The sequence below is a fragment of the Corvus brachyrhynchos genome, unplaced genomic scaffold, assembly GCF_000691975.1.
Source record: "Corvus brachyrhynchos isolate BGI_N302 unplaced genomic scaffold, ASM69197v1 scaffold783, whole genome shotgun sequence".
NCBI lineage: Eukaryota > Metazoa > Chordata > Aves > Passeriformes > Corvidae > Corvus > Corvus brachyrhynchos.
Window position 1 is genome coordinate 383,004 of NW_008236979.1, and position 19,358 is coordinate 402,361.

The following is a 19,358-nucleotide window of genomic DNA, read 5'->3' on the forward strand; positions in this document are numbered from 1 at the left end:
GGCCTAAGTCTACAAAACTGTAAGTGCAGAAGCAAATGGTTTTGGCACAGGAGCACTAATTCTGATCAGTGCTTGCCTGCTGTGTGCTCACCCTGATTTCCATCAGCTTCTCTAGAGCACTTGTTTCTTGTTTGTTTTTGTTCAAACTTGTTAGCCACACGCAGACATCAGTTTACATAAGTTGAATTTCTGTTTCTGTTGAATATGACTTCTCTTTCCCAGCTTTTAGTCTCTTGCACAGGGGCTTGTAGCCTTTATTTCTTTCTTTTCCTTTTACACTTCTGTGTTCAGTTGCTGCTGTGATTAGAAAATGGGTCATCCTTGGATGAACTCTTATGAACTGCCTCTTCCAGAGAGCTTGCTTCCCTGGGAAGTTCTTGTAGTGGGAGCCATCTTAAAATCTTCCTGACAGCTACTGGTGACCTTGTTTCATAATTACTTGTGTTTCTGTCTAGCTCTTCCAAAGTGTTGCTTCTCCATGTATGAAAAAGCTTTTAAAACACGTTATAATTTAAGATTTCAAGTCTCTGGCTTCTTTCCAAATAAAACCTTGATGTCTCAACAGTTAAAACTGAGAAGCTCTGTTGCATGGTCTGTCTGGCATTTGCACTGATAAATGGGGCAGACATGCCTGGCAGTCAGCCCACAGGCTTCAGCCTCCCAGAGCCCCCCCAGGTGGGGTTGTGCAGCTGAAAGCTCTGCTGGCTGTGCAGTCCCTGAAATGGGAGGAGATCCTTCTTCCTTCTCCTCCTCTTCCTCCTTTCCCAGTTAAATATGTATACTGATAAGCCTTTATTCTCTCTCTTTTTATGGATATTCTTTCTCTTTCTGTGTTAGTCTAAGGACTTCTCTGAAACTGGGTATGAAATTAAAAAAGCCAAATTATAGCTATTCTCTTACTAAAAATATTACGCTAAACATATGGTGTATTATTTGTGAGAATGTTGACTGTGCCCTGTGGTTGTGACACTAAAACAAAATTCCTTTTCCGAGACCCATGAGATTTATTAGAGGTTTGTAATTTGTTTCTTATAGATTCCTGTAATCCTATCTTTTATCCAGTGCTGGCTTTTTATGGCATGTTTCTTTCTGGTCATGGGTATGGTGCACATGCACAACCACCCAAGCATTTCACTGTCTGTCTGGTCTTGTTGGGGTTGCATCCAGCACATCTCCCAGTCTGTGTGACAGAGTTTGTGCATTATCATTGATGGAGTGCAGTGGATTGTCACTGTAAAGTATCTTCTTAAGGCTGTCTTCTCACTGCTGTGAGTGGTGGAGCTGCTTATACTCAAGGGCTTCTGATCACTTCGCTGCCTTTTGTTTCACTTGCCATAATGGTTTTCTTTTTTTCCTTTTTTTCTGACCTGCTGAGAGATGCAGCTATCCCCTAATGCAGGATAGTTTTGGAAAGGTCTGTTTGTCCTCAGGGTACTGCTGTACAGTTGTGAGGCTCTGCTTTGGGACCAGCCCACCATTTTGTGTTGGAATTAATGCACGATGCTGCAGCGCTTGCAAGTCGTGACTGGGAACGCTGCATCTCAGCTTTTAATGTGCTACACTTGCATGTTGTGCAATCCCATAGGGAAGCTGAGGTGCTGCTTTTAATCTTTACATGATTTGGGTCCTGGTCTTTTGAAATGAGTGGAGGGTAAGGATACAGGGGCTATTGACCAGCAGAGTGTTCTCTGAGGAGCTGCAGTATGGGGACGCTTTCTGTCACAGTCTGCACTTGTCAGGCTTTGCCACTGCCTGCAACACCTACTACCTTGCTTTTTTTGTTTCGGGTTGAGTGGGTTGAAGGCAGAGTGGTGTGAGCAGTTGCTGTCTGTTCCTGCAGTGATCTGTAATTTGAGAGTACAGGGAGAATGCCCCTGGATGTATTTTATAAAACTGGAAGAAATAAATGATTGCCAACACAGGTGAGAAAAGGTCACTGAACACTTACTAAATGACTCAGAATCCATTGGGTGCTTCTGAGGGCAGTGTGAGTGAGAGTCTAAAGAATTTTAATGCTGAATTTTGACTCAAATAAATCTGGAGTCTCATATTATCTTCTACAGCCTCCAGGTTCTGCACCCTACCAAAGGGGAAGAAGTAAACCTTATCCAGTGGCAAGTAAGAATTACGATATATAATTGTAGATAGCCAAGGGCACTCCGGAGACTGATCATAAACCAACTGTAATTCTTAATTTCCTGACCTGTTATAGCCTTCTTTGTGGCTTATTGCATTGCTAGCTTAAGTATTTTGTGACTCTTTGGAGGCTCCTTTAAGGAATGGGGATTTGTGACTAACATTCAAGGATGTTCTTTTTACAAACTGTAAACCCTTTTGCTCTTTTTGCAGAAATTAAAGGGGAAATGTTGAGATTTGGATTGTATTGTTCATGCAGTTTATATTTACATCTAAAAAGATGAGACATTATCTCTCTGTTGCTGGCAGGTCAAATATAACATGTAGTTGTAACAGACAGCCTAAAGCAAGATAGTCAAAACCAGAATTAAAGGAAAGGAGGTAACTTAAATGGAAGTAGTATGAGTATTTTGATTTGGAAACATCAGAAGATAGAGTGTGAGTTTTCAAATTTTCAGATTTAGAATTTTACTGAGCTGCTGAGATCATTCATCGTGCTTAGGATAATGATGATCTGCTCACGTGTTTTTATTAACCTCTAGAATAGGTGCTGAATAGTGTCTTTCTGGCTATGCTATTAAGTGTTCAGAACCAGATCGTTAAATGTCTGAGAAAGCAGTCAATTTTATGGTCCTAAAAGCTAATATAGTAGTAAAAGATAATATACCTTGCAGTTTATTTAAATATTTGTTGTGGAGCAGCATTCATCCATTCTTCCTTTTGTTTCTTTTTTCATGCATTCCAGAAGTGTGTAAACATCAAAAATTTTATTTTAAAATACCTAATTCTGCAGAGTTATACATCTGCTATATTTAGGAAAAAAGTAGCCCTAACATGGTGGTGTGGTTGTACCTGGCAGGCAGGTAAAGCACCACACAGCTGTTTGCTCACTCCTTGGAGTGGGACGGGGACAGAATCAGAAAAAGGGTAAAACTCATGGGTTGTGATAAAGGCAGTTTAATAAGTGTAATGAAAACATCTGTGTTATCAACACTGTTTCCAGCATAAATCCAAAGCACAGTCTCATACCAGCTACTCTGAAGAAAATTCTCTGTATCCCAACCCAGCCCAGCATATGAAGTAACCAAAGAATACAGTTATTTTTATATTAAAGTCTGCACTCTGCTGCCTTTTGTCTGACTATTTCTGCTGCTTCCATTTTGTGGCAATTGCTTGAAGAAATACATTGAAGTGGCAGGTTGTCACATGGAACAAAATCAAGGCATGTCTTACTAGTCCAGTGGTGTGGGTGTGATTTATATTCCTACACTGTTATTTCTTGAGCTTGTTTGTACTTTGCAAGTACATGAAGCAGGATGCATTGCATCTCAGAGTAAAAGGTTAGTGCTTATGCCTGTTTGGATGTGTTCCAGTAGGATTTGGTCAGCCAGCTTCTAAAAGATACATCCTCAGATTAGTATTAGTTCAGCTGGGGGTAAGTTCACTGGAACCTTACTGGGAAATAGTGGAACACTTTGACTTTTCTCTCCAAGGCTTTGTTTGAAGGCCTCTGGTCTTACCATAGGGAAGCCGAGGGAAATGGAATGGGATAGGCAGTATGTCAAGCCATTGATGTAATACCTGACGGTATCCTTAAACTTGACTCAGACTCATGTTACACAGTGTGCTTGGTGTGTTGACAGCCTTGTGACAAGTCATGGAGCAGCTGGTTCAGGGGAAGCCTCTGTCAGCAAGTTCTGCTTATGCCCAGAGAATGGCAGTTCTTGGGGTGAAAGTGTGGCAAAGGAGGGCATCAGGTGAAATGCAATAAGGCCAAGAACTACTGTCCTAGGGTCAGGTTGATTCCTTCTTGCAAACCACAAACACATAAGAACACTGAAAATTTTTTTAGAGAAAAAAAATTAAAAACCCTGAAACAAGTATTCAGAGAACCTTTGATGAGCAGAGATGTTACTCTATGACCTTGAACTCCTTGTGCTGGTCACAAGGTCCTTGCCAGATTCCAGGAGTTCAAAACTGCAGCTTCAGGATATTGCATATCCCTGCATTTCATGGCAGAACCGTTGTAATGCTTTGTCTTGGCAGTGGGTGTTTTGCTTTCACAAGTGAAGGTCTTTGTGTGGTTTTTTTTTAATGTGCAAAGCAATAGAAAAATTGTCAGTGAAAGGTACTCCTCTGTGTGCCTTGCTTCAACTGTGACATATGGCACCCCACAGAGACTTTGATGTTACTACCCTATTATTTTCTTTATGGTATTTATGTACTTATAGTAAAAATTAGATTCCATGTTGCTTCTTCCTTGGGTTTCTAACAGTGAAATCACAGGCACACGTAATACAGGATTTACTTTTTGTTTGATTCGATGTCTTTTCATCTTGACTTTTGCTTACCCTAAGTTGCTGGATTGACTACTTAGGCAGTATTCTTCCTGTTCTGATTTAAAGTAATTGGTAATTGCAGTCTTTATTTTTTAAAAATAAGAAAAAAAGTAAAAAAAATCAAAAGAAACAACCTCGAAGACCTGACTTACTAATAATCTCTCCTATTCCTTCCCAGAAATACACTGCCATTGGAATGCTGGGCAAGGCTACTGATACATTAGATGCTACAGGAAAAGTAACTGAAGAAAAACCTTATGGTAAGCATAAATGTATCCATATGCTTGATGCAATTTGAAGGCATAAGTGGTCTCTGTCACAGGAAAGCGGAAGAGATGTTTGGGACTCTGAATGAAGTTTAAATGTGAAATTAAACTAAGATTATTTCATCTCCAACTTCAGCGCTCATATAATTCAAACCAGCTTCATGCAATTATGTGCAGCGCAAGCTGGACATAGTTCATTTCTGCTGGAAAAAAACAAACCAGGCATTAGATTAGGAGGGAGGAAATAGAATTGGGCAGGACTGTGTCATTTTAAATCTTTGACAGGCTGACAAATGATGTGCTGTGTCCAGTAACATTTTCCTCTCTCAGAGTATAGTCCCAGGAGTCCTCTCTTAGTAAAGGCCTTTAAGGCCAGTGAAGGAATAAAGTACTTGGATCTTCCCTCTAGGACACCACTTTACCTACGGACTGCTTAACATTTAATGGGGGTGGCATAAACTACATTCTGCATAGGGTTATCTTCCAAATCTTGGTCTTGCTTGCATCTTTAATAAATGAAGTTTTCTGACTGACAGAGCACAGTGTGAGGGTTTAAAGCTTCAGAACTCAGGCTGACTATGGCTTTGCTGGGCATCTTGGAAACAATGTAGAACTAAGCAGGGACACAATAAATGTATTTGTTATTAGTTCTTTCACAACCTTGGGGAGAAAATTTTAAAAATAAGAGGTAACCAGTTGCTTAGCAACTTTACAGGTCTTACATTCTTTGTGGTACCTGGTAATAAGTACATGAAGTAAATAATCTTTTTTTAATAGCATGATGAAAAAGCCTGGATTTCACCTCTCACTCCCAATCTCCTTTCTTTTGCAGTTTTCCTTTTCTCACGAGGCAGGCAAGCATGAGTTTCTTGTCCACATTCTAAATAGTACTATTTACTAGGCAGTGTTACTCAAAGATGTTGGATCATTTATTTATGCTTCAGGATCAAGTTCTAAGTCTCTAAGCTTCTGGAGGACTGAGCATCCACATGGTGTTAGAGTTGCTAATACTTCGTGATGGTTAAATGAAGTGATGATTTCCTTTCATAGTATTTATCTGTCCCTCTCGAAGTAGAATTTTGTGGTTATGCTGCACTAAGAAGTATTCAGAGATACTTGCTCACATGTAAGATGTGAAATACCATTTCAAAGAGATGCAACTTCCATGTGGTCAGTTAATTAAAAAAAAAAAAAAAATCAAAATCTGTTTTTTGAAATGCTAGTTTTTCTTTTTTTAATTTTGTATTGTTTACTGCAGACAGCATTTAGAGTGTTGTTTTTGTGTGTATATCTCTCCCTGGCAGCTCTTGTTACAGTAGTTCCCACCTCGGCAGCACCTCCTCTGTTATGGTGTTTTACCTTTCTGTTAGACTGTGTGCTTGGGGAACTGATTTGGCTTAAAAATACCCCCTTTTTTTTGAGTTGCTTGTCATTTTAAACTGAGATAGTTGCATGATCCAGTTCATCATGTGGTCTCATGAAGAGCAGCATTGGCATTGCTGGGGCAATGCAGTTTTGGGTGCACTGCAGTTCCCTTTTGCCAGAAGTGACGGCTGAAAGAAATGCTCGTGGCAGTGGTCTCAGTTGCTTTCCATGTTGGTGCAAATCAGTCAAATGTGATTTCCTCAGAAAGAAAAGGACGTGAATACTCCTTTTTTGTTCTCCACGGTACCTACATGTTCTGTATTTCTCATCTTTTCAAGTGTCTTCTCCAAAGTAGCTTGATTTTCTGCAGGATACTCTTTGGCCCACCATCCCTAATTTCTAACCCTAATAGGTACTCCAAGAAAAGGCTAACCAGATATTTGAGCTGAACTTCATTTTTCTTTTGACACCTACAAGGATCCTTGGAGAAGCAGAGCATCTGCAAGGGACTGTAAATCTTGCAGTGCCAACGTCATCCAGGACTGGGCCTTAGTGCAGAGAAAGGCACTAAACCAGTTTGCAAGATGTATAAAACTGCTCTTGAGTGACTTCATTGGAACATAAGAGGAAAGTGCCTGCAGAAAGTTGCCAGCTATATTGACTCTAAGAAAGTGTTACATTACAGTCCTCAAAGTGTCCCTAGACAGCAGCTTAGGAAGCAAACTGTTAGTCACAATGACAGGATGTACTGAAGAGAGCTCCTTGCTTTTAACCCCTTCTGAACTTCTCATAGCTTTTGGTTTCTTTCAGACAATGAGTTTGCATTTCTACGTGAAATTAGGTTATGGTTTCATCCTGCTGCCAAGCTGTCAGATGCTGACTTTGGAAGCAAGTAGCATTTAGTATTCCTCTGATGCTTTTTTGAGCACATTAATGTTAGTAGCCCTTTTTTAGTATTTGTAACTGTGTACAGGAATGTACATTCTGAAACCCACTTCCTCCCAGCTGCCTACAGGCTATATTCAGACATGGAGAACAAAATTAATGATGTTTTTCTCAGGTCTCTGATGATTATGCTGAAATATATGTTTAATAGAGCTACCTGAATAATTTGGAAAGTGTAGCCCTTTCAGGATTCTCTTTGTCTGTTTTCAAATAATTTGTGCTGGGCCAGACCAAATTGAGGTCATCTGCTGAACTTCTGTTACTCTGTCATGGATAATTCTTGTGTTCTCTTCTGGAGTAGTTTGTTAACAAGCACAGGGCAGAATCACCCTTCAGTGGAGGCTTTCTGAGGTTGTGGCACAGTTGGCACCTTTTGGTTGGGTAACTTTATTTTCCTTCCTTTGTGGCAGGAAAATCAGTCAATAGTCACCAGTGTTCAGAAGCACACTAGATATTAGCAAACTCATCCGTAAATATTTACTTTGATAACACACCACACAAGTCTTGTTTGGTAATGGCTTAATGCATCATTTTTCACATGGGGATTTTTTTTTTCTCCTGAGACAGAAGTTGACTATATCATGAGTGACTTCCTCAGAGGCCACATGTAACCTCTCAGTCAGGGGAATATGGGATCAGAGCCAAAACTGAACTCAGGTGTCTCATTCAATGCCCTGGCCACAAATGTAGTTCATGGGGTGAAGATTAGAAGGAGAACTCCAAGGGGCACTTGTGCTTGGGTCTTAAATACTGAATTCTAGCCTGAAGCAACCTGGGGTTCACAGGAAGGCTGACAGGATTACTGTCATGGAGCTGGGTCATGCTGACTATCTACTATGTAGTTTTGTTGTGATATGTTGCTAAATAGAAACAAGATTGAAATAACTGTGTAAGAAACTCTTCAGAAGATTCAGACTTACTGTACAATTGATTCTGTTGTTCCCAGCCCATATTCTGATGTAAATTGGTCTCTCTCAGCATCTCTGACTGAGTTTTGTGCCTTGTGCTTTGCAACCTTGCTGTTAATAACACATCTTGGGACAGCTGCTTGGGCCTAGGGACAGCATCTGCTCTTGAGGTTGCAAATTGTGCTTTGCAGAAGTGAGGAACCACAGGAGCATCTCCCAGAGCTGCTGTGAAAAGAAATCTTGTCTTTTTTACTTACAGCATGAAGTACATCTGGTTTTTAAGGTTTGCAAGTAAAGGTCTGTTTCAAAATACAACGAAGGCTCAATAAATTGGGTTGGTTTATGTTCCAGAATGTTGTTGATTTAGCAGGGATCGCACTGATTAAATGTAACTTACGAGAAACAGGGCTAGTCAAACCCTAGACAGTAGAAATGCACTGAAGTTGCACTGTGATTACAGATCTTATGTTTGCACTCTCTAAACAAATTAGGGATGAATGTTATCTCTGTTGAATAGAGCTTCAGAGGACCAGTGCAATCAGCTACTTAGGTTATAGCCTTCCAATAAAAGTGGGACAGATGTGTATGTGTACTCTGAAAAGAAAGTACATTGCCTAAACCAGCTGTCTTTTTTCACAGAATTTCATTAGTAAAATTGCCTTACTTAATATATAACTTTACCCCAGAGTACATTTGCAGGTTAGTTGCTTGACAGGGAAATTTGATGTGTTGTTTAAGATACAGTCTTTTTCTGCACCAGTGGTTTTGTTCTCTAATAATCTGCTGTATTTTTCTCTGCAGTTAGGCTCTCTTAGAGAGAAGTTTCCAGGGTTAGATGAGCATTTTATTCTTTTTGGTGCTTGTTAAAAAAATAAGAATATTCCAAATGTTGTAGTTTTTATATAGCTTCCAAGAAAGATGAATTTGCAGTCTCAAGAGAGGGAAATTGCAAAAGAAAACGTTTGGGAGGATTTCTGCCCTTCTGAAAGTATCCAGATTGTCCTGATCACCTTGGACAGTTTGTTCTGCTCCTTTTGTGATAATTTACATTCCTGCCTACAATCTGTTTTTATCTCTTTTCTTTGGTGTTTTTCACCCCATCTAAATTCAGAAGAGAGGGAACTCTAACTTGTATCTGTTTGCAGAATGTGATTGATGCCATTAGTGCCTTGGGAATAATCAATACTAACATACTGACTGTTTTCTTTCCACAGACCAGGTAACAAAAAAAGATCTTGAAAATGTGCTGCAAAAGTTCACAGGGGACATCATGCAAGTTCCTCCACTGTAAGTTCCATGATATTCAGACACTCGGGACAGTTGTGTTCAGCTGTCAGGGCTTGCCAACAGAAGTTAATTCTCTCAGAAGTATTAAGACACATTTTGACAAGAGGATAGAGGCCAGGCAGTCAGGAGTTTAACATTTGCAACATTTGCAGGTTATGCTTGTTTGAAGATCAGCACAAATGGTGATCTGGAGTCTGTGGGTGTTTTGGGTAAATGTAAAGTAGCAAAAGTCTTAAACAGCTTTGCAGGGCTTGTCTTCTATCCTGTCTTCCAATCTTACTGACTTCTCTGTGGAAGTGCCTTAAATGACTTTGAATTGGTTTTCTGAAAACTTAGAGTATGAATGAGTGATTAGTGACTGAGCTTCTGTAGCTTAGCAAATTTCTTATGGTCAGGTGAGCCATAGTAGCTGGCAGCGTGCATGACTTAGCTTGTGACAGATGGCTTTTATGGTGATTTGAGCTAACCTGCTTTCCTTTGCATTTGCCATGTGTCACTTACCGTGGTTCCAGTGTGAGCCCTGTAGGGTTAGTAATGCCCCACGTGTTCTGCTTCATGTGACCTGTTTCCAATTGCACTCTACTATTGTGAGCAAGATTTTTTGATTTTTCTATGGTCATCTTTCTGTCATGACCAAAGTTGGAGCTTTGGATAAAGTTCCATGTAATCAGTGAAATCAGTTTCTTTGCTTCTGTAGTGGTTCCCTAAACATCCTAGAACTTGGCAGCTGCTGTTCAGGAAAGACCCTGGTGTGAGACAAGGAGAGGTGCAATGTAGAATTACAGGGGTTGTCTGAGTGGCTCCCAGTGCTCAGCTCAACATAGCACTGAAATAGAGGATGCCCTGCAGATTTCTGAGACACAGGATGTTAGAGGCAGCTGCAAGTGGTGTAACCCTTATAGAAACCCTTTTGTTTCATAAACTGCAAAGTGAGTGATGCAATGCTTTTAAATCTGTACAGCAAGAGAGGAATACAGGACCATCTCTTGTTTTCTGCTTTATATAACTACTGGTAAATGGATGATTCTGTGTCCAAGAGATTTCAGCAGAATTTGCTGTGTTTTTGTGGTTTTTTGTGAGTACTTGGATAGGAGTAACATGGTGTGCTACTTTAGTACAATATTACCAGGATCTGGAGAATGGGAAGCCTGCTGTATTACAACCGTATGACACAAATTTTCATGCTCTGTCTTATCAGCTATTCTGCTTTGAAGAAGGGTGGAGAAAGGCTTTCAACTCTGATGAAGAGAGGGGAAGCAGTGGAAGCAAAGCCAGCTCGGCCAGTAAGAGTGTACAGCCTTTCTCTCCAGCAGTTCCAGCCACCACTGTTCACGCTGGGTAAAGGTCAAAGATTATTACGCAGAGTGATGCTCCCAGCTTGTTAATGTTTATTTACACTCAGAATGGGACTAAGAGAGTGAAGGGGGTTTCATTTCGCTCAGCTACTTATTTGGTGTGAGCCCATGTGCACAGACTTTCACTTTGCATTGAAAGCACCGTATTTTGCTTTTAAGTTAAGCTGATTATATCTGATCTCTCAGTGAGGGAAAATTCTGAGAGACTGGTCAGGGGATTATTTACATCTGTCCATGATTTTGCAACCTCCAGCTCATTCCTCTCTCAGGTCTGCTTACTTCACTGCCATTCTTTTACACAGATGTCCAGACCTGCTGGCATCTCTTCCAGGATGAGATTCAGTTACTGTCAGACCCCTTTCTTGTTGAGGTGGCAGGATCTTATCCTTCCTTCTGTCTTCCTTCCTACTGCCAAGAAACTTGGGTAGTGCATTAAGAGGCATATTAATAAATAAACCAGAAAGATTGTTGTAAATGTTTAATGCTGCTGTAAGGTTGAGATGATGCCTCGTATTGATCTGTCTGCCCAGTTGATCCCCAGTCCTGTGACAGACCAGATGTTTTATGGTGAACAGGTATGAGTGACAGAACTCAGTGCTGTGTGACTTCAGCCCTTACGTTATAGTTGGGTGACAAGTAGCTGATCACTGGCAGAGGGGGAAGGGAAGGGCTGAGAGAACAGGGAAAGTTAAAGGTGAATTTTAAAATTCTAATGGAGCTGCCTGTCTGCAGTGTCTGAAAAGCACTGATAGTCAGTTTAGGCTATACTTGAAATAACTTGCTTTCATCATTAGAAGTATGAATCAACCTGAAATACTTAAAATGAATAGGACTGAAGCATTTCTTAAGATACCATACCAGGTACTTATATTCTGGTGAGTTAGTACAGTTGCCATTTTATTTGCTTTCCCTCCTATCTAGCTTAGCAGTCTCACCCTCACATATGTTACAGGATGAATAATTGATGTTGCATCCTATAAATATTTTATCACTGGGTTGTTTGCTTAGCACATTTTTACATTTATGTGGGGGCATGGCTTCTATGTAAAGTAGATTTCACGTGGCACTGGCAATTTACCATGTCACTTTTAACATTCCAGATGTTGAATGTGGTGGTGGCTTTTATGTCAGGAGCCTGGTCAATGACATTGGCAAAGGTAGGCATGAAAAAAAACCAATGACAATCTAAGGAATGAGTGTGTGTTTATGGAAAAATTTTCTCATTCTGTATATCTCAAGTTACTTAGACCTGTGTGTTATTTTGCAGAATTGTAGTGCTATCACTTGTTTTTATATACACTCAGGTAATTTCCTTAGGGGCATGGGGGAATGATGGCTAAATAATTGCCAGAGGACCTTGGGGGCCAGGTGATAAAAATGGAGCAAGCAATAGCACTGAGCAAGATAATGCAAGGCGAGGGGGGCGACTTTTTTCCCCCCCTCTTTCATGTGTTAAAGATAATTCAGATTAAGGATGAGGAGAAGAAAGATACTGTCTTTTTAAACATTATTCATCACATTTTGAAAACAGATTGCACAGAACATTACCATGCACATAATAAACCCTATCTGCTGGAAAGACTTCCACGCTGGTGATGATTTTTCTAGTGTTTTCTTTCTCCTTTGCCTGAACTGTGAATAGTTTTGCTTTCCCGCAGGGTTATTTGTCTTTTGCTCTGTATCTATCAAACTGCATGATGGAGAATAGATAATCCATTTCAAACTTTTTTTTTTTATTGGTACATCTGCAGGAAGGCAAGTAATGTGGGATAACCCCACGAATTTCAATGTTGTTCTTTGTGCTTAGGCAAGTCAAAGTTTCTGTTACCTTCTGAGCATACTGCCTTATGTTTAGCCCTTTAATGACAAACCAAGATAAAGTCTGTCCATGGCTGACTTATTTTCAAAAATTGAAAATGAAATCTTCCTGCATCAGAAAGGGTGGGAGAGAATATTTTAGTGTGCCTGTGTGCTTACAAGTCAGCTCTAGTTGCTGTTATGTTTTGTAGCTTCTTGATATGTAATTATGTCCTGCTGGTATTTATTTAACATAGGAGAGCATTTGTATGTATTTTTTATTTTTCCTTATCTTAGTTTCTATTATCCTGATAGGCAGCACAGGATAAAAATGTTAAAAATTCCTCTTGAAGTCAGGAAGTGCTAAGGCCTCAAAATATGTGGAAAAATAGTTCACGGTCACTTGAGAATGCAGAGTGTTCTGCTTAAATCTTATGACATTATTTCCTCACTTTTCATTCTGATCTAAATCTGGGAAAATTCATGACAGCTTTCTGTCACATTCTGAACTCTTTACTGCACTGGACAGCTATTGAAATCAAAAGACTTCCTTGGGTCAAATTTAAGAAGATACAAACGAGTGATAAATCTTCATGACCTTCCTTGTCAAACAAAGCAGAATCATGTAGAAGGCTACATATAAAAATACATTTTAAGTGAGCTGGAGGTGGAATGTGAAGTTTTTCCATGTACTTTGTCCAATGCCTCTTTCCTCCTTTGCTGCAGAGCTCTCTACCTGTGCCACAGTGCAGGAGCTGACCCGCACCAAGCAGGGGCCGTTCACGCTGGAGGAGCACGCCCTGCACGAAGACAAATGGACAATTGATGAAATTGCCCGGTCCTTGGAGCACTGCACAGCCCTGCTCCTGGGAGGGCCATCTCGGAAAAAATTGAAGACAGAGCATCCTGGTGAAACTGCTGTAATCTGTGAGGATAAGTGATAAGTTGGGTCAAGGAAAAAGACTGAATGATTGAGACGTTTGAAGATTGGGTTGGGATTGTCTCGCCTCCTGTGTAAATCTACAAGTCTGTACTGGGAAGGTGACAAGTTGCAGCGCAAGAGAAATCGTTCTTTTGTTTTCTGGGCTTAGAATGTGCACTGAAAATATCCAGTGGTAGCTGTTTCCTGATTGTTTATTTTCCTTTTTGCACACTGCAACTGATGCCAAATTTTTATAAACTTTTAAAGAACTTTCAGGGTGCAGGATGGCTGCTGTTGTGAATTCATCAATTAAAAAGATTATATACAATAACGTCTGATGAATGTGCTCCAAAAAAAATTCTCCTTTTCTTTGCAGCTGGTAATCAAATCCTGAAATACCTCAGTGACAAGTCTGTTGTGGCGTGAAAGACGGAAGAATGTGGTGTAGCAATTTGAAATCCATTTCAGGATATATCCATTTTACTGTAGTTTTTCCTATGTGGATTGTTCTTCCAGTCAAATGTTCCTAGAATGCGGTATATGCAGGTGCTTATATTTTAAGTTAAGTCTGAAATACCAGCCTAAGAGAACAGTTCTAAGTATAAACAGTCCCTGAAGATGACTGGTTTGTGTCTGCACCTTACAGAAAGGTGTTACATGAAGTGGTGGTTCCAAACTTACTTTCAGTCTAAGAAATTAAATAAATATCCTGAAGTTTCTCATTGCAGGATACCTTTCCGGACATCTATAGGACTTATTTTTGTTTTCTGTACAATAAGCAACTGAAGTCTATGCAAGATGAATGAAGGTTTTGTTTAGAGGGAGGATAGACTTTGTTTTATTGTTCGGTAAACAGTTTTCTTCCTTTGTATATTCTTATAAAGAACTTAAAATGTTGAAAATAGCACAAGCAAATTGAAATGTTAAAACACTACAGCAGCAGCATCATATTTTAAAGTACAATATGGATGAAGTAATGGATACAAGAAATTTTGATTTCAGGGATGGGAGAAAACTTTTGTCAGTGAGGTAACAGTGGGAGATTTTTGTTTCTTTTTGGGGTAGGTTTTCTGGTACTTCGGGTAGAAACGGAGAAGGAAGAGATTATTTCCTAAAGAAATCAAATAAAGCAGAAAATTTCTTTTTCCAGTATACTTATCTTGAATGATCAAAGACTTTATTTGAAACACAGTTCTCTTATTGTCCGAATCTGTATTTTCCCAAGAACCTAATTTATGTTATCCCAGTGGTTTTCTAGATTAAGTTCTCATTTTATTTATCTTCCTGATTTTTTAAAAATAGCACATGAGATATAATTCTGTTAGTCTGCTTCGTTAATCTTCAGGGATTTGTTTCTTTAAAAATCAGTGCAATTGAGAAATCTCTCTATTAATAGGGTACATTTGGATACAGTGTTGTAAGTGTCTAACACATTCTTAATCTCATCTGTTTGTTTAATGCTCACCAAGCCTTTCCTGCTATTCCATTTAAGAGCCCCTGATATTTTTAATTTCAAAAGGAGAATTCTATTTTCATCAGCTTTTTGGTTAGCTTGCAACTGGTCTGTTGTAATTATTGCTAACAGATCTGTGATCGTGAGAAGACGGGATCTGTTCCATAGTCTAGTCACTGGAGAGGAATGAAATGGCAATTAAAAAACAGCATCTTGTGGACATCAACAAGTTCTGGTTTAGGCTGCAAGTCCTTATGCATATGGAAAGCATAGGGAGAGATGGAATGCAGTTGTTCATGATCAGGAATCTGCACAGAACCATTCAGATTGGAAAAGAGCTTTAAGACCATTAGGCCTGACCATTACCCCAGCAGTGCCAAGTCCACCCCTTCACCAGCTTTAGCTAGGGCTTTTTTCCTGGAATTCCTCTCACCTTCCCCAGTGCATCAGAAATGAAGGTAGAATTTCTTTATCTCAAATTAATGACAAACTTCTGTAGTTCTCTTGTATTGAACTACAGAAGGTATTTCCCATAGCACTGGGTAGCGGGTGTGTTTGGCTGGAGCTGTGAGTGGCTGGACAAGCCCATGGCAGGCAGCAGGAAGTGTTCTTGGAAAACACAGTGTGAAGAGTGCAATAAAGCCATGAATACTTTATGCAGTAAGCACTGATGAGTGTCACCCCCATTCCATTCCTAAATACTCGAGCTATCTTCTCAAACATTCCAACTCCTCTGGCTACTTCCCAGTGATTTTCCTGTGTGCTGGACCTCACTTGTATGCTTTCTCCTAAGTTCCCCCATGCTTTAATGGCTCTCTGAGCCTGTAGTTCCAGTGAATAGTAATGGGGAAGGCACTGAAAACTTCAGGAATAACTCACTTAGATATGTTTTAATAAGTGTTTAACCCACTATCTTGAAACTATGCAGATTTGGAGGTAAGTGTTGTGTTCCCATGGGAACCTAGGGAAATACTCATTCTAACTTCCTTATTCTTACTAGCATGCTCATCCCAGAGATGCCAGACTTCAGAATTGGGCTATATCCACAGCATAATGTGTTTTTGTTAGAAGAAAATATCTTGGTTACTGACAGTCACGATATCTCAACATTCAAGAGGAAAAGTGTGCATACAATATTTATGAGACTACTAGAAGAGTTAGTACTGAGATCCCAGCTGAAGCAAATGGTATTTAATAGGAATTTTATGGTACTCTGGCCAGAAAATGTGCGTGTCTCTGATTTACCATTTAAAATATATCCGTGACACAAAAGATTTGTCTCATTTTAATGAGCATTGTTCATGGTGAAAGTCCTGATGCAAAAGCGTGTCCTGCTTCTTGAGCTGAGTATTGTCTGTCCTCAATGTGGTCTTGCTGTCTTTAGTCCATGGAAGTGTGGTACCATAGCCTGCCTGAGTGCTCCAATGCTGCTGCTGCTTCAGTGAGTTTGACAAGGGCTGCAGAATTTGTCTCCCTTTAATGTCTCTGCCTGCCTGCCTGTCTGTCTTTCTTCCTTATTTAAATGGTAGTTTTCACTTCATAATATACTGCTGCCAGCAGAATAAAACTGGGAGCAACTCCCCCAGTTTTGGGATATCTTATTTTTTTATTTTAATAGATGGTGAATTTGCTGCTCTGGGCATGAATGGCTCTCTGACTCTAATGAGTAGGGTCATGCTGTTTGCTTGGCAGAGTCAAGGAGTGAGTTTGCAATGGTGTTAATTTTATTAAAAAGGCCTTTTTAATAAAATTTTAAGAAGCAAAGTGAGAGCGTGTGTGTGTGAGGGTGTAACTGCAATATACAGCCAGAGGGAAATCACAGAGACACTGAATGGATTCAGCCAGCCTGGGCAAAATTATTGTCTCTATTAAAAAGCAGTCATTGTTTCTAATAGCCATGGTTGAATTCTCTTCTTTGTGAGACCTGATTAAGTAAATCACCAATAGTTAAAGGCATGTGAGGCAAGCAGGTTTATTATGTGAATGCTTATGTCTGCTTGGGGTGAGGAGATGCTGCATCTCTTACTGTCTCTGCCATCAGCTGCTAAGATCATATAGGTGTAAACAGGCAAAGCAAGAAGTTGGTAATTGGGAGTGGGTGGCTGCTGTGCTCAAGAAGAAAAGGACTATATTGCAAGAAAAAATCCCATATTTTTTTCCAGTTCTCTTTTTGGGGAAGTGTTGGAGACAATGCCATGGTTCACAGAAAGTCTTAGCATGGCTGCCTGAGAAGCACCTTATGTTTTTGTTATGGGTGTGAATGTCTGGGGCTTTAGTCCTTGTCCCTCCTCACCTCTAGCTCGAAGAAGTGGGATAAATCAAAGCTGCAGCCTCTCCCCAACTTTTCTGTGTCACATTGCTCCGCGTGTTGTGGATGCTGGAGCAATCCTGTGCTCAAACTCTGGGCTCTAAGGGGGATTGTGTGGCTAGCCCCAGAAGTTAGCAGGAACAGAATGAGGAGGACAAAAAATGAGGCAATAGAAATTGAAATATAAACACAAAATAGCTGCCTTCTTACCAGACATACTCATTTTAGGTTACAGCTCTCTGTCTGGCCTTTCCGCTCTGCATCCCATTCCCTTATCTCCTGTCTGAGACAGTTCATCCTAAGACTTTCCTTATCCTGTCTTTTGAATTCCTTTCTGGGTACATGTGAGCCTTGGGGCAGTGTGGAGCAAAGAGGTTGTGTGGTTTCTGGGGGACAGGGATGCTGTTAACAAAGCAGAACTGAAAAGGCTGAGGTGTGTCTGGTCCCTTACCATGACCCTTTCGTAAGAAAGATGTGGTTCTGAATGCTTTAGTGCCATTTCCCTGGGACATGGGATTATTTTAGATATTTCAGAATTAAGTACTTCAAAGTCAAATCTCTAGCATGAGTATGTGCATTAGAAACAAAATGCATCATTTCACAGATGTCACACTACTACTTTTAGTGGCTTCAGAACATGATTTTACAGCTTAAAAGGAGGGGGGTAGAAAAGGAATGGCAAAAGGTAAATGCATATTTCAGTTCTTATATTTTTAAAGTAGATAAACTCAGTTTTAGTAATTATGTAAGAAAAGACATCAAGTGTTCTAATGGAGCAAAGAGAAGGAACACAATTTTTACTGCCTTTCCTGTTTCTTTTAGCACATAGAACAATTAGCTTAAATACGCCATTTCAAAGCTTAAGAAGCTTTTATGTGGAAATGCTTGAGAAATTGTTACTGTGTGCTGATGTGAAAAAAGGCATTTATTTTCATTTCAGCAGTTGAAAAGATAGTTTCCTGTGATGCCCTTCAAAAGGCGGTGTTTTGTTTATGTGGAATTGCAGTAAATCCTTAGCATAACTTAGTGGTGTGTTCATAATAAATCATTTCCCACAGCTGGCTGTCCTAGGGATCACAAAATTGTTTCAAGTTCTGCAGGTACATAGTAGGCATTCCCAGTGGAAATGGAACATTGCATACAAACACTAAATGCATTTAGAAAACAGGAGTAATTCTCAGTGATCTTTGCTATGTGGATTACTCTTTTGGTGAAATATGCAGGCGGTGTTAAACCTCGCTGCTGCTTTTCTGTGTGGTTTGTGTACAGTTTTTTACTCTATAGTCTTAATTTGACAAAGGGCACTGGCAGACTCTTGATTTCTTGTCCAGGTGATTAATTTCATCCAGCAGCTGCATACACAGAGACATTCCTGGCTTTAACCTCTTCATTTACCAGTTATGATTCCCAAGGATGGCACAGTGCCAGCAGAAAGAAGCATGTGTTCACCTCATCTGTCCCAGTCACAGGCTGGTGTGTGACGTGTTGCTGGTGCAAATAAACCGGAATGTTGGGAGAAGACCCTGTGTCTCATTCTCTTGTCCCAATAACCTCCAGCAAACGATGGAGGGAGCGACAGGGGACAACAATTTTCCAGTAATCCCCCCTCTAAGTAAGAATCAGTGGGAAATGGCAGTGAGGTCTGTGGGAACAGAGCTAACTTAAAGCATGTGATTATTTATGACCTCAGAGAGAGGACTCCTGTCCTGTTTTATTGAATTATGTAAGTTATTACTCACTGAATTAAGGTCCTGCGTGTTTCATTTTCACCTATCATGTTTTTCTTTTTTGTTTTCCATTTTAGTAATGCGAACCGATGGTTTGAAAAATTGTATTGCTTCTTACAGGAGAAAAAAGAGACTAAAATAAGTATTAATGGTGTGGCACAACACTTAGAGTTGTTCCATGTCTAATGAATATGTAGCAGTTCTGTTTTCTACTTAAACACACAAAAGTTGTCAGAGTAGAATTGGTTTTATTTTTTAAAAAAATGTGTTTATCTAGGAAATTAATTTCTCTAGGGAGTGCTATTAAAGGCTGCGCAGAGTGGAACAACCTATTTGAGTGTGTTGGTGATCTGTTTCTAGCGTTAGGAACATTTTTATTGAATTGTGTTCCATATCCCTGCACCGGTTTTGTCTGTTTTTCTTTGCTGTACCATAGATGTTAATTACTGGAAAGAGCACAGTCATACAATCCAAGCTGCTGTTCAGCCACTCCTTTCCGTCAGTGCAAATAGGGAATGTACATCCCTGCTTTGCTCCCCTGCCTTAACAA

General features: G+C 39.9%; 1 protein-coding gene across 1 annotated transcript in view; it reads left to right on the plus strand.

Annotated features, from left to right (window-relative positions):
- Positions 1–19,138, plus strand: part of TRUB1 (TruB pseudouridine synthase family member 1) — a 49,854-nt gene extending 30,716 nt beyond the window's left edge. Inside the window, exons 7-11 of the mRNA XM_017728605.1 lie at positions 4,654–4,735; positions 9,174–9,246; positions 10,445–10,584; positions 11,702–11,758; positions 13,125–19,138. Coding sequence (XP_017584094.1) covers positions 4,654–4,735; positions 9,174–9,246; positions 10,445–10,584; positions 11,702–11,758; positions 13,125–13,339 — 567 coding nt within the window. The 3' untranslated portion in view covers positions 13,340–19,138. The remainder of the gene's footprint in view (positions 1–4,653; positions 4,736–9,173; positions 9,247–10,444; positions 10,585–11,701; positions 11,759–13,124) is intronic.
- The last annotated feature ends 220 nt before the right edge of the window (positions 19,139–19,358 follow it).